The following is a 14798-nucleotide window of genomic DNA, read 5'->3' as shown; positions in this document are numbered from 1 at the left end:
ACCAGCAGCCTCTTCATCCCCCTTTCGCTCACCCCGCACCCACCCCGATACAAACCTACCATACCCTTAATGCGGTTTAGTCGCTTGTTTCCTACGCAATCCCCGATCCACTAGCTCACTCTCCACTCGGAATTCGTCCTTTAATATGTTCTCCAGCTCCACCGTCCGCTTATTCATCCTTTTTTCTTCTGCTCCGATCCCATTCTTCAAATAACTGCACTTTTTATACAACTAACTTTCTTACTCCCTCACTCATACATTGATCATTTTTCTTTTCACTCCTACCAATTCTTTATCCAGGTTCTCATTCTTTCTTGAGAATTTGTTCTTTAATGTCTTCCTCGGCTACTCTTCGATTTATTCATTTCTTTCTCCTCTACCCGGATCCCACCTTTTAAAGAGAAACACAATTTTTCTAGCTATATTTCTTACTCCTCCTCTCATATATACACAGTCCCTCATATTCCGACCTCACCATTTATTAAAATTTGTTCATTTAATATGTACTCCAGCTATACACTCTCTGCTCTTATTAACCTCTTCTTCTTCTACTCCAAACCTGCCCTTACAAATTTGTATCCTCCTTACTCCATCGCTCATATTTCCATAATTTTTCATTTGTTTCCTTCCCAGTTGCGCATTTAGCCCTATCACTTTTTCCTCAGAATTTGTTCTTTAACGTGATCCCCAGCTGCACTCTTCCATTTATTCCTCTAAATTTCCAATTGAATAATTATCTGCAGCTTGCTACTCATAATCGTACAGGTTTATCCTCGCTCTCCAAACGATTAATCGATTAAGAAAGTAGTTGTAGAAAATAGGCGATAGTCTCCAAGTCATGGAGGCGGCTTTTCGGTGGCTGGTACGAAAATTAGTCGGCCATTTTCGTGGTTGAACTCGAGGCTTGGTTACCTAGGGAGGTCGGGGGAGGGAAATTCCCATGGGAATTTCGATATTTCAGCGACCGCCGCTGCCGGCGGTGGTTTTCCTCGTGGGTCCACGTCCGGTATCGCATCGATACGCGCTGTTCGCGTGTTTACCGGCACCAAACCTCGCCAATATTTAAATGGGATTGCGTTTGGCGATGTAATTGCACCTGCAAACACAAACTGGTAGAGGAAAATCCCTGCAACTGTACACTGTACTCTCTACTGCCCGCGCTTCCAAGCGTGCGGAAGGGATGAACTGGATTGATGATGGCGACGACCAGCAAGATTGCATGATGTGGTCAAGAGGAAATCTGACGAAAAAAAAAACTCAGTTGAGAAAATTATACAATCTTCCAAAGTAATCAATTGAACCAGTAGTATATTATATATAAGAGCAATCTGTAGGAGAAAACGGAAGAAAAGGATGGAAAGAGGAGAAAAAGAAAATTGTTGGATAATGTGAGAGTTGGATAAAATGGGGGAGAGGAAAAACAAATTTTTTTGGCGCGAAGAAATGATGAGAGCTAGATAGAATTGTGAGCAGGGGGTGAGGGGGTGCGTAGGGAAGGGTGCAGGTGGGGAAGAGAGAGAGAGAGAGAGAGAGAGAAAGGGATCTCGCGTGGGGAGCGAGGGGAGGGGAGTGGAAACTGGCTATAACGCAAGCAGACGGAGCCAATCAGGGCGCAATGCGATTACCTTAACGAGAAATCCGATTACTTATTCATTCGCCTAACTCGAAATCAGTTTAACTAATCGTTTAATTCGGTACCCTCCTCTGCTAGGAAGCCGTTCTGGTATCCTGCAAAAGCCAACACAGTTCTGTCGCGAGACACAGATATATATATATATATATATATATATATATATATATATATACGTATATTGACGTGTATGTGCGCTCTTGCACATTCACGTACACAAACATACATACATATATATTTACACCTAGCAGATAGTCCAAAGGGGTGGCTTTTCCCGTTCCGGGTAAGCCTGGGCGTGCGCACTGGGATAAATGTCGTGCACCGCGACTACTAGGGACCGTAGGACGCCTCATTCAATTCAATTACGTAATGAATTGTCGTGTCTTGAGTAAATACCCTTCCCCTGCGCGGCTTCCCGCCGGAAATCTGGGCTACCATCCTTGCACACTAATACACGCTCATCCCAGTGCGCCTATGTACTATGGAAGGGAATCAATCTGCTGGCTCCTACGACACAAATCCTCCCTCTCTTTCCACACACTTTTCCATTCTTATCTCGTTCCTTCGTCCTGTCCTCAACATCCTTATATCCATCTCTATTAATGTTATATGGCTTCCTAGTCCACAAATTATTCACGAATATCGTTTCAATGCTTTTCAAACGTAACTTCAAAAAGCTTATTTCAATATTAACTTTTTACAGTCTTTGAAATTATTCGGGTTTTTCAGTTAAAATTATGATTTTTATTCTTTAGAAAGGTTAAAGAATTGCACATGGAGATGTGGGTTTTAACCTAACATATTTTGATATTTTCGCGTATCGTCCTAGTTTATAGATTTTAAAAGATTTGGACCGTATGAGCCGTATCGCTCCATTAATACCGATCCGATTCCTTTGATCGTTGATCACGAGTAGCGCTGTGTATGTACCATGACTGTGCAAACTTCAAAGTTAACCCCAAAGCAATCCACGTACCTGTTCTATTGGGGGAAACACTGAGAATTAGCGTACCGTACGCTGTTTGCAAATCATGGTGAAAGGAGGAATACACGTAGCCCAAATTCTCCAAAAGAAACTTTACCCAAATTCCTGTCCACGTTTATCGGATCAAACGTTCAGCCAGCAATTATTTCTACGATGCAGTTTTAATCATTTGTATATAGCGACTCAAAAGTAAAATTTTTCAAGATTGTCTACAACACAACTGTAGTGTAAAAAAGCATAATTGTATTATAAACTTTATTAGTAATTTTAGTAGCTTAATATTCATAGATATTTTATCTCGGAGGTAAGAATGTGAAATATAAGCTAGTTGATATATTTTTCGAAATATCTGGCATTCAAATTTGGATATAAAAATGCAGATTTTTATTTTTATCGTAAATTGATTACCAGTAGTAAAAACTGTAAGCCGGCTATTTAATTCTGTTTGTCATGAAATGTAATCTTTAAAAAACCGCGATGCCTTCTCTCCTCTTTAAACCTCCACTGTGCTCCACTGGTGGCGCTAGAGTGACATGCTTGCTTATCTTATTGCTTCAGGCGATGGTACACGATGCTTTGTTGGCTACTTCCAACTTCCAAGTTGAACGTTCGAAGCTCCTCGATTCCATTTAATTCGTTTTTGTTATTGACTAACTTATTGTTGCAAAAATTAAAAATAATATTATTGCTGATTAATAATGATTCAACTATCTGAATGCTAAATTATAGCACATAAATGATACAAAATAAACATCGTGTACTGTCGGCTTTAAATATGACTGGTGTCATCTAATCAACATCATCACTAATTAAAGTCGTTCATCGACGGTCCACTGTGCACCAGCATCAGTTTCACGAAAAAACCGTTTAAAAAGTTTTATCCAAAAATACAAAAGTTATTCTCTCTCAATAATTTACAAGCTTCAAAATTTAATTATTATAGAGTGCTAGAAAAGTATAGCATTACAAGTTTATTTACAATTTCTGAATTTAAGTTCAGCATAAATTATATCCCAATCAATGAAAGATAACAAAGTTATATGTTTATATAACAGTGCATAAGAAAAACACTAATTTCTTATTTTATAATGCATTAATTACTATTAACATTAAAATTACCAGATGGTAACTCTCTGCGTCATACTTGTCATTCAGACACTACTGTATCTGAATCTTCTATCTAGCTAAGTCTTATTTTCAACAAAGTATGTGGATTACGAAGATTTGTTGTCTATTTAACTAGCAGCTACTTAAGATAAGAATTTATAAATTATTGCAATGGACCCTTTATGTTGGTCAATAATTCACAATCAACACATATCTATAGCCAGCTATTGACTGGTGTGGGAATTTTTATATTAAAATGGACACTGGTACTTCAGTAACATTAGCTCATAGTAAAAATTCGATGTATGTTATGGAAAATGTTATTACCCAAAGTAAAGCAATGAAGAAAGAAGCTGAAAATTGTTCCTTGCATATCAAATGCCAAGGGAGACAAAGAGATAGTTCAGAGGATAAAAATAAAGAACTTACAGGAATATCTAAAGCAGAAGAGCATTTATTATTGACTAATGTATGCAGGATTTGTGCTAATTACAGTGATCACTTAGTTCCTATTTTTAAAGGAGAAGGAATAGAACAAGAACTATCCAGTAAAATAAACAAGTATTTACCAATAAGTGTAAGTGTAAATACTTTATGGTCTATAAACAAAGTAGATTAAAATTATTTATGAAATATTTTTCTTTGCAGATTTCTGAAGATGATACCTTGCCATTGCAATTGTGTTATCACTGTACATTAACATTAATAACATGGCATGAGCTGATAACAGGATGTTTGAATGCTCAACAGCGCTTGCTGGAAATGCAAATGGTACAGCCTAAAGAACAGGTAATTAAATTCTTTTTGGGAAAAATTTTTATAATATAAAAATAAATGAGAGTAAAATAATACTTTTTCAGGAGCATAATTTATCATCTTCAAATGAGGTAGATATAAGCAGCCCAAATACTACTGATGGTAGTGCAACAGTGAGTACCTTTTACTTTTAAAAATATACTGCAACTTTGTTAAATAATTAGCAATATAAAAAGAAACAAAAGTAAGCAACTACTTATTTTTAGAATCATAAATTATCATCTTTAAATGAGAGAGATAGGAGCAGTCCCATTGCTACTGTCGCTAGTGCAATGGTGAGTATTTGTTATACCTTTAAATAAACTTCAATGTTGAATAAACATTTGACATAAGCAATCTTTTGTTCAAAGTCTAGTCAACAGGATCTGTCTGAGGAAGAACCAAGTAACATAACTTTAACAAATTTAGACAGGTAATAAAAATAAACTTCACTTCTTTCCTAGTTTTAAGACCAGTAACTCTGAATATCTACAATATACTTTTAAATATTGCAAGTGGCCTAAAATTACTGATCTGTGCACTATACACAAATATTACACAATTATTTAACAATTGTATAAGACTACATTGTTGCTTATGGTAAAATAAATTGTAAAATAACTGTAGCTGATTGGTAAAAATAATTAATTAATGCTGGAGAGACAGAAGAATCTATAAGGATGAGACTGCTAAGGAATCGCTATATTAAAAAATTCTTAAAACAAACAAAATAATCTGCCCTATCATACCCAATGCTTTAAATCTAGGGCTGCAAATCCAGAGTCAAGCTTTGACTGTTTTGCAGGTCCACTAGGACGTCGACATCATTTAAAGTGTTCCTTGACCTGCAAAATGTGTTCTGGAAGCCATACAGAAAAAAATATGATACAAAAAAGGAAGCAGCTGAAGATAACGGAACAGATTGGGATTCCATGATAGATTCTGCGGAAGATTTCCCAGAGGAGGAACTGGATGATGATTTAGAATTTAAGGAAATGATTCTTGATGAGGTCGGGGAAAGTAATGCACAGGTGAAAAAAGAGAAAAAAAGGAAAAAAGATAATAATAATAAGGAGCATAAGCTAAGACTGAAAGAATTACCAACTCAAGCGTCCTACAAATGTGACGAATGTGGCAGATGCTTTAAACAAAAGGATTCTTTTCTGAGGCATTTAAGAATTCACAAAGACGAAAGGCCATTCACCTGCCACATTTGCGGTAAACAATTTAGAGATTCTGGCGGTTTATCGAGACACTTAAAAGATGTCCATGCGAAACTCAAGAATTTCACTTGTGACCTTTGCAGCAGATCGTTTGCATCCAAGGCTACACGAGATGATCATCGACGAGTTCATACAGGCGAAAGACCATACATTTGCGATTCCTGCGGGAAAACATACAAGTCCAAAGCTTCCTTATACATCCATAACAAAATTCATAGCAACGACTTTCCTCATCCTTGCAGCTATTGCAACAAAAAATTCCGCAGGAGGCAGGAAATGCTGGCTCACATGACTACTCATACCGGGGAAAAGAATTACGAGTGCGAGATTTGCTTGAAGAGATTCCGAGTAAAATCGGAACTGGTCAGGCACAAGTTGATACATTCCGAGAGCAAACCATTTGTTTGCATTAGTTGCGGCTTGGCGTTCCGCCAGAAGCGATATCTTAACAATCACATCAAAAACAGACATATCGATTCTTTAAGAATTTGCTAGCATACACACTGCACTTGTTCTATCGCTAAACAACTTGTACTGCCAGAGAGGAGATCATTCAAATCTTCTGCATTTATTATGTTTCCAGGTTCACTGGAAGCCAAACGAGAAGTAAAGGGAGCATCGGTAAAGAGGCGAAAAGCAATGGGAGAAACTCAACGTTAGTCCTGGATTCAAAAAACCACGAATCGAAAACTGCAAAAATCGGAGATAAGAGCTCCAAGAAAAATGAAAAGATAGCAGGTAAAAGGGGAAAACGTCTTCAATGGTATCCATGCAATTACTGCGACTACACATCCAAGATGAAAAAATTGTTAACACGGCACGTGGTCGAAAAGCATCCGGATTATACGAGCAAAAGAAAAAAATTACGGAGCGTTGACGAGGAAGTGGTAAAGCAAGCAAGAATGGAGGTCGATGGTAAAATTTATTATCATTGCAAGGATTGTGGCAAAAATCTCTATTCTCCCTATACGTTTTCCTGGCACGTAAGAATTCATACAGGAGAACGTCCATTCACTTGCCACCTTTGTGGTAAACAGTTTAGGGTCAACCAGGGTTTGGCCAGACATCTACGAGAGACTCATGCAGGAATCAAGAAATTTCCTTGCGATATTTGCGACCGAATGTTCGCCACGAAGCGTAATGCAGAGGATCACAGAAGGATCCATACTGGAGAACGTCCTTACGTGTGTAACGTTTGTGGAAAAACATTTATTCAGAAGGCCTCTCTATACGTTCACAATCGTGTTCATTCGGACTACTTTCCATTTAAGTGCAATTATTGCAACCAAGCTTTCCGTACTAGATCTGTGTTGATGGTCCACGTAACGAAACATACAGGAGAAAAGCCACACGCCTGTGACATCTGCGGTCGTTGCTTTCGCATAAAATACGAGCTGAAAAGGCACAGATTGATTCACTTTGACGATAAACCTTGGCAGTGCGAAGAGTGTAAACTCTCCTTTCGACAAAAGCGATATTTGATTAATCATATGAAGCTTAATCACAGTGCAAATCCTGCCAATGGCTGAGTAATCGAATGTTCTGTTTTTCAGGTGTACAGATCAGAGGACTCTCTGCAGGAAAGATGAGAAAGGAGCAAGATCATCCTCTTCTAAGAACATAAAGGGTACGATAGAAGATTCAAAGAATATTGGAACGAATCGAAGAAACAATCTTGAATTGAAAGAATCAAGGAGAATTCTAGTGAAGAATGCCATAACAATTATTGATGGAATCAAGTACTACAAGTGTGATTTTTGCGATAAGATTTTATCTAAAAGCTATAATTTTCTAGTTCATAGAACTATACATACGGGAGAAAAGCCAAACGAATGCCAGGAGTGCCAGCAAAAATTTCGGTCAGCTTCAGGATTGAATAGACACATTCGTGATGTTCATGAAAAAGTGAAGAATTTTTGCTGTGATCTGTGCGATCGCCGTTTTGCCTCGAAGCTATCTCGAGACGAGCACAGAATAACTCACACTGATGAAAGACCGCACACTTGTGAAATTTGTGGAAAATCTTTCAAACAAAAATCTTCCCTCTACGTACACAAGCTCTATCACAAGGAGTACTGTCACCAATGCACATCTTGTGGTAAAAGATTCAAGAGAAAAGCGGATCTAGACACTCACGAGTATACTCACTCTCACCTGAAACGATTTTCTTGCGAAATTTGCAATAAACGCTTTTGCAGCCAAGGCAACGTTAGCAGGCACAAGAGCATTCATCGAGGAAACGTATATAATTGCCTTTGCTCGTCATCTTTTAATCAATTGAGATACTTGAAGGCTCACCAGAAGAGGTGCCATTGTTCTTAAATTGCACAGGAGGATTAGCACATTAGTGAACGACCTTCTTATTTTCTTCGTAAACACAGAGGGAGTCACACTTCACGATAGGCATACTATACAATATGAGGAATCAAATCGTTCTTTACATACTATAGCGTAATATATCATTTTTGTCAAGGGAAGCACGGGATGAAGTTAACTAAAAGGTCAACAAATCAATTTTACACAGTGTACTGAAAATACTGAATAATCAATGTGACAATGCACAAACTTTTATAGAGAATTTTTTTTATATATAAAGCTATATGGAGAGGCTTATTGACGATTGCTATCAGGGAACCCATATTATTTGTAACGATTGTAACGCTAAGTTTAAACAAAAAAGGAGTCTGCGGCTTGACATGAAGCAACATCACAGCAAGTTGTCTTCTATGAAGATTAAAAACTAATTTATCTTTTGTTACACTTTTATCATAAGACTTCATTTTTATAACGTCTACATTCTACCTATTTGAAAATAAAGTAAACGCTTTACAGAATTCACGCGTGTCTGGCTTAATATATACCCTCTACCAACATACTTATTTCTTATTACAATTAGTAAGTACAACTTTTTGGTTTTCAGACGAAAAACATGCAGAAACTTCAAGCATTTTCTCCAGTCATATAAAACTGAAAAATCCAAGAAGCCCTGCAGGCCAAAGATCGAAGATATCGAAGTACCGAGCAAGCCTTCTAGTCGTTCGGAAAGCGACAAATCGATGAATATTGAAAGAATGTTAGAAAATGATTCAAACCTAAGAGAGAATTTCTATAGCGAGTCTAGCGATGATGAAGTGGAAGAATCGAAAGGCGAGAAAGTAACGAAACCCTTTGAGTGTTCTTTGTGCAAGAAAAAGTTTCGTTTGCAGGAAAGACTGAGAGCTCACTCAAGAATTCACACTGGCGAGAGACCGTTCACCTGCCACGTGTGCGGTAAACAATTTGGTCAAGCGGGAAGTTTGTATTACCATTTGAAGCATGTCCACGATGGGATTAAAAATCATTCGTGCGATATTTGCGGTAGAAGCTTCGCAATGAAGACTTCGTTGCAGGATCACAGAAGAATCCACACAGGTGAAAGGCCGTACATTTGCGACACTTGCGGGAAAACATTCAAAAGCAAAGCTGCTCTGTATATTCACAACAAGTCTCACACCGACGAGTTTCCTTACAAGTGTTCCTACTGTTCAAAGGGTTTCAGGTGGAAACAAAAGATGCTCGGACACGTGACTATTCACACCGGTGAAAAAAACCACACCTGTGAAACATGTGGAAAGCAATTTCGAATGAGAAACGACCTGAGCAGGCACAAACGCATCCATTCCAATGACAAGCCTTACGTCTGTCAACACTGCGGTGTTGGTTTTGGTCAGAAACGATATCTGAAGTGCCACGAACGTAAACGACACTTATAAAAACAACCAGCTGCAACGAGGAAGCGTCCAAATCAAACAAACGATGCTCTGAAAAAAGAAGAATTTATTTAGTAGCGGACTCAAACTCAAAGCTTGACATTTGATATGTAACATGGATTACTAATCTTTGCAATAAAAAGTGTTTTTAGTATCCCTCACATTGGTCTGTGTCTATCTTGATTTGTAGGGGGTAAACAAAAGAGAAGGACGAGCTTTTTGGGTGGTTCTCCGAGATTCTTAGGTGATACAGAGAAGAGTCGTGGGGGTACTGGACGAAAGTCCCTGTGTATTTCGAGATCGTTGGGACACAGCTATAGTTAAAACAACCTTGCGCTCGCGACTCGCACGTAAAACATCTCAACTATTTATAAGTTAAACACCGTCATCGTATTATTGCCTGAAATAAGCTGACCGACGCAAAATGTGGCGGCTGCTCGATCACAAGATTTATAAATATCGCATTCATCCTTTTTCCCAATGCCTGCCTATTAGGCTGGAAGATTAGATCTCACCAAGGTATCGGATGCTATATTGTAACTCCATCGACATTAGATTTTCGGGACTCTCGTACTGCTTATTTTCCTTTCATCCACATCCGTCTCACTAGACAGTGGAAATAACGCTTTAACTAAGGATTATCAAATCAAATTTCCTTCCGCGTTGTCTCGCGACCTGCCAGCTTTGTAGTTGTTGGATAACGCCAAGTTTAGTTTGTTCGGAGTGCTTCGAAGACGCTCTCCGGCACCTTCAGTGCGTTTCCAACGCTCATCGCGAACGGAAGCCGATACGAGCTGGCGTCATAACTGCCACAATCGGTAAATAACTATTTATTTATTATTTTCTAGCAAACGTGGTCTTACACGTTGACAATAATTATCCGGTTAATCACAGATTCATATTGATAAATTACAAAATAAAATGTGTTGTAAAACATTTTTTTTAGCTTCGCCGTTTATGTGTGTGTATATACATATATATATATATATATATATATATATATGAATAGCAATTTTTAGTGTACCTTATAACGCGGCAATGGCACAGCATAAATGATTAAAAGAAACGACCGCGAAACGGAGCCTCTCCTTCGCTCTCTTTTACTGACTTCATGTATCGCACGGTGGCTTTGAATAGACTAAATAATGCTACACTTTGACGATGCATTTTACAAGAAATCTCTGATTAACAGGGGGACTTTACACTTCATGCACAATATACTTTACGTAGTTATTCGCTTGCCCCACAATTAATGTCTTTTTAATAGCATATAGAACAATGACTTGGACATTTTTATTTGCAGCTACCAATCGATATGGATCAATAAGATATGTCATCTTTGTAAAAAGTATTTGTTTGAAATTATTTTGAGATATATATCTATATAAAAGTAGGATTATATTTCAAAGGTATAATCATCATTAAGTCGCTATAAAAAGGCAAACATCGATCGAAAGAATCGATATAAGCCTTAAAGAGAACCTTCTCACTATGTTTTTGCGCCATTTGTTATGAAGCATTGGATTTAATTGCGTCAAGCACACAACGGCATAGATTACATTATTAATAACAAGTTTTTCGAGAGAGAAAATGCAGCGAGTTCTGACGTTCCAAATGGCTCGCGGATTCGGCGAGTCCAGCGAGTTCGTAACAAAGCGTATGTGTTTCTCCTTCTTGTTCTCCGTTGGTTTCCTGTGTTTGCTCTGCGGTTTCCTTTTGGGTCGCTTCGCGTCGCAGAGGGCCATAGAGTTCCGTGCAGAAAAGAAACGTCTCGAGCTGGCCGGAAATGGTTTGGAGAGCACCGAATATATCCGTCAATTGTTACTTGGAGAACTCCGTAAATCCTTCAAAACGTAAGATTTCACCAACTTTCTATAAAAAAAAATTTATTGTTTATTTTTATTCAGACTTAAACTTGACCCGAGTGGGAGTCCTGAGGATGTCAAGAATGATTTGGCAAAACTTTCTGTATTCGGCAAGATTATCGATAATAAATCTTGCTTTCTTGCTAGTATTGCTGGTTCGAGAGAATCTGGTGAGTTCGATAATGCTTGGTATCTCGTTGTTTAATAATTTATATCAACTTCATTGTTCAGATAGGTATGTCATTTTATCCGTAAGTGGAAATAGTATCTCAATTGCATTGAGACTGGCCAAAATCTTGAATAAAATTTACTCCAATGAAGAATGGAGTCCTCGACGAACAATCATTTTTTGTTTCAACTTCGGTTCCGCCGACGTTTGCCCAAACATCCTGCCGCTTCACGTTCGGAGCAAAACTGTGGCGTATATATATCTTGACCATTATGAAGGTTTGTAAATTGTTTAGGATTTACCTACATCTTGCTTTTCTTATATGAAAGTTTCATTTCAGGCAGCAGACGTGTTTTCACGTCTGGATCTGATATTCTGCAGTCGATCGTATTAGATATATTTAAAGAATCACCTTATTTCAATCAAGATGGTAAAACTTCGTACAACATTTCAAAGTGGTTTTATTCGACTGATTATCCACGTCTTATGCTGGACGTACCACACATTGTGTTTTCACCAGACGAAAACATAACGTTGGAGGATCATAATGCTCGGACAGATCCACAGATTATAGCAGACATTATTATGCAAACTTTATGGAGATTATCCGAAAGCTTGATCTTACAATGGAATCCTAACCACTTTAACCAAACATTGAACATTATATTAGAGCCACTGGATTCCAGATTCCAGATCATTAAAGGTAAGTATCTTTCTTATTATATAAACAAAGCAGTTTTATCATTATCTCTATTTGCTCCAGAAATTAAAGATGTTGTAACAGATTTGGTAAAACAAGTAAGGATTTTAAACATGAAGATGAAATCTATTGAAAGCACAAGGTATTTTTTCTTTCTTCTACCTAAACAACAGTGACATAATTTTTATTGACATGGGTAACTTGTAGATCACTACAACTAAGAATATGGAACGATTTGCTAATGGATTTGGATAAAATCCTGCTTTGTCCTAATGATAGCATGAAATCAAAGACTGATTTGACGATACTTCGTAATGCTAATTCTACAAATATTGCAGCTTATTTACAAGAAATGCTGCATTGTTACCAAGGTGCCATGGTGTTTTTACAAAGCTGATAAAAAAAGACTAGTGTGTGTAATTAAGAAATAAATTTTATATATTTCCATATTTTTAACTCTTAAAATTATAAAATAGATAAACTTTCTATAAATACTGAATAAAAAAATATGTAAATATCTTATTTGGTAATAAAATAAGAATATAAGCTTAGATTTTCTTAATTAATGCAGTCCTCCAATACCATATCTAATTTCTCTTTCAAATTGTGAAGCATCCAGGGTACCATCAATTGCTTCGCAATTTGGATTAAACACTGAATAAGCACTAAGCTCTCCTTTGACTTTTGGCCCCGACCTCGTATTCAAATATATTAATACTAAAGAGGATACAATAAAGTAAACAGCACCAAACTCAAATTCGATAGCAATTAAATACAATGTGACCCAGAAAAGAAAATATAATAAATATATAACATAAACAAGATAACTATTGTTCGCTTTCTTCTCTGTTTCTTCGTTTGTATTGACATCCATGTCTTCCAATATTTCAGTCTTATCCTTCTCTGAATTCTGTAATTACTTTTTTTTAGCAAAAAATAAGCTTCATATTTGCATGTATTAAAAACATAACCTTACCTTCGGTACAACCAGGGGTTTTTTGACATCATCAATGTTATCCATTTCTTCTTTTTTCTCTATTCCATTTACCGGTAATAATAGGTTTACGAAATTCCTAATAGCCCTATATCTATTTTCTGCTTTCGTCGCTGCATATTTTTTTCGCCTGTATTCTTCCAGCTTGGCTCTCGCTTGCATTACTTTATACTTTATAGTTTATAGTATGACAGACGTGACACGTACGACGTACGTAAAATATTCTTAATTTCAACATTTATTATGATTATTTTAATTGTTTATAATTAAAAGTATCAATACCATTCTCAACCAAAGTGAAGACGAGAAATTTGTAGTTTATACAAGAAATGTTTTTAATTAAATCAAAAAGTTTTGTAGCCATATTATTTAAATTCCGGAACCGGAAGAGGTTATAATTTTATGAAAGAGAATCGTAATAAAAATCATTTTTTATAGTTTTCATCGTTTTGTCCGTTTTCTCTTTTCAGCTCTCTCTCTCTCTCTCTCTCTCTCTCTCTCTTTTGATTGTTATAAATACACTTTATATAAATAACTATTATATTTCATTTCTAACAATTTAAATAATAACTTATTAATTCAAATGAAAATAATTTTTGAAGCGATCGAGCAATTGGATTTGTGAAGCGAAATGCTTTACTAAAAATATACATACATATACATATTGAAAATATGATTCTTTAAGTATTTACCGGATAGTTTTCTGAAAGAATTCACTGTAGAAATCTAAAATAAAAAGATTTCGAAATCAAACAGTTCTGTAGTATGTACCACGTTCTCCTTGCTCGTCGCTATCAATTTAAGTAGCATTCTTCATCAGGCATAGTTCCGCAGCTATTTTCAAATTGCATCTCGTATAGCAGCATTCAGCTAGCGCCATTGTTGCCATTCAAAAATTCCACTGTAGTGAAGTGTAGTGACTGCAGTGCAGTGCACAATGCGTAACGCAATGCGTAAGCAGTTAGCAACAGTTAGCAGTAGTTAGCAGTTGCGTTCGTGTGTTGCACGCCGACGCCGACCGGACTCATTCGACAAAACCGGAAGCAGCTGGATCTGCCGGAAAGCGGTAGTATAGTAGTATGTATACATAACATAGTATACATAATGTATGTATACATGATGGGACTTGGCGGCTGGCGGCGTCACTGGCAATAGTAATTGTCAGCAATTGTACAACCAATACCCATGCCAGGTATGGCTTTTTCTAATGTTTCGATGCTTTTAGGAACTGCTTTAAAAAGACACCAGCGCTCTTACTATGTAGTGCTAATACGCGCGCCTATGTATAACTCATCCTCGCTTATCTCGTATATACTACACAATGGGAAATTAAATCATATGTAGCTCAGGCATCAGATAGTGTAGTAATGAATTAAATAATATAATTCAACCCGGGAAAGAAAACTATAGTATAATTAACGGGAATCCGTATACCGACATTACATAGCGAAAACTATTTCGCATGCAACGTCGTCATTTGTTGACGGATTGTAAAGTTATTACAGGTTTTTGGAAATGCCAGAAGCTTATCTACTAAGTTACGTTAGGAAAATTAACAAAAAATGAAAAAAAATTTTTGTT

General features: G+C 37.0%; 5 protein-coding genes across 5 annotated transcripts; 4 read left to right on the top strand and 1 right to left on the bottom strand.

Moving 5' to 3' along the window:
- Nucleotides 1–3195: 3195 nt before the first annotated feature.
- Nucleotides 3196–7411, top strand: LOC136780351 (zinc finger protein 271-like). The gene is made up of 7 exons (XM_066738652.1): nt 3196–4299; nt 4371–4511; nt 4583–4651; nt 4745–4813; nt 4889–4950; nt 5323–6228; nt 6282–7411. The coding sequence occupies exons 1-7, from the start codon at nt 3979–3981 to the stop codon at nt 7267–7269; spliced, it is 2556 nt and encodes an 851-aa protein (XP_066594749.1). The 5' UTR covers nt 3196–3978; the 3' UTR covers nt 7270–7411.
- On the top strand, nt 7360–8574 carry LOC136783217 (zinc finger protein 707-like). The gene is made up of 2 exons (XM_066743178.1): nt 7360–7479; nt 7536–8574. Exons 1-2 carry the CDS (start codon nt 7470–7472, stop codon nt 8060–8062), a joined length of 537 nt encoding a protein of 178 aa, XP_066599275.1. The 5' UTR covers nt 7360–7469; the 3' UTR covers nt 8063–8574.
- On the top strand, nt 8225–10112 carry LOC136780341 (gastrula zinc finger protein XlCGF57.1-like). Its single transcript, XM_066738639.1, has 5 exons — nt 8225–8265; nt 8337–8456; nt 8661–9475; nt 9680–9808; nt 9985–10112. The coding sequence occupies exons 1-5, from the start codon at nt 8225–8227 to the stop codon at nt 10110–10112; spliced, it is 1233 nt and encodes a 410-aa protein (XP_066594736.1).
- Nucleotides 10068–12763, top strand: LOC136776613 (uncharacterized). The gene is made up of 7 exons (XM_066732290.1): nt 10068–10307; nt 10793–11342; nt 11397–11524; nt 11586–11801; nt 11864–12226; nt 12287–12365; nt 12431–12763. The coding sequence occupies exons 2-7, from the start codon at nt 11080–11082 to the stop codon at nt 12618–12620; spliced, it is 1239 nt and encodes a 412-aa protein (XP_066588387.1). The 5' UTR covers nt 10068–10307; nt 10793–11079; the 3' UTR covers nt 12621–12763.
- Nucleotides 12659–14195, bottom strand: Saysd1 (SAYSVFN motif domain containing 1). The gene is made up of 2 exons (XM_066732299.1): nt 13200–14195; nt 12659–13133 (listed from the first exon to the last, which is right to left on the bottom strand). Exons 1-2 carry the CDS (start codon nt 13377–13379, stop codon nt 12786–12788), a joined length of 528 nt encoding a protein of 175 aa, XP_066588396.1. The 5' UTR covers nt 13380–14195; the 3' UTR covers nt 12659–12785.
- Between the last annotated feature and the right edge of the window lie 603 nt (nt 14196–14798).

The sequence above is a fragment of the Prorops nasuta genome, unplaced genomic scaffold, assembly GCF_024137725.1.
Source record: "Prorops nasuta isolate Cenicafe-Biocafe unplaced genomic scaffold, Cenicafe_Pnas_1.2 PNAS00002, whole genome shotgun sequence".
In the NCBI taxonomy this organism is placed as follows: Eukaryota; Metazoa; Arthropoda; class Insecta; order Hymenoptera; family Bethylidae; genus Prorops; species Prorops nasuta.
The sequence above is the reverse complement of the archived record's forward strand: the minus strand, read 5'-3'. Positions and strand labels throughout refer to the sequence as shown.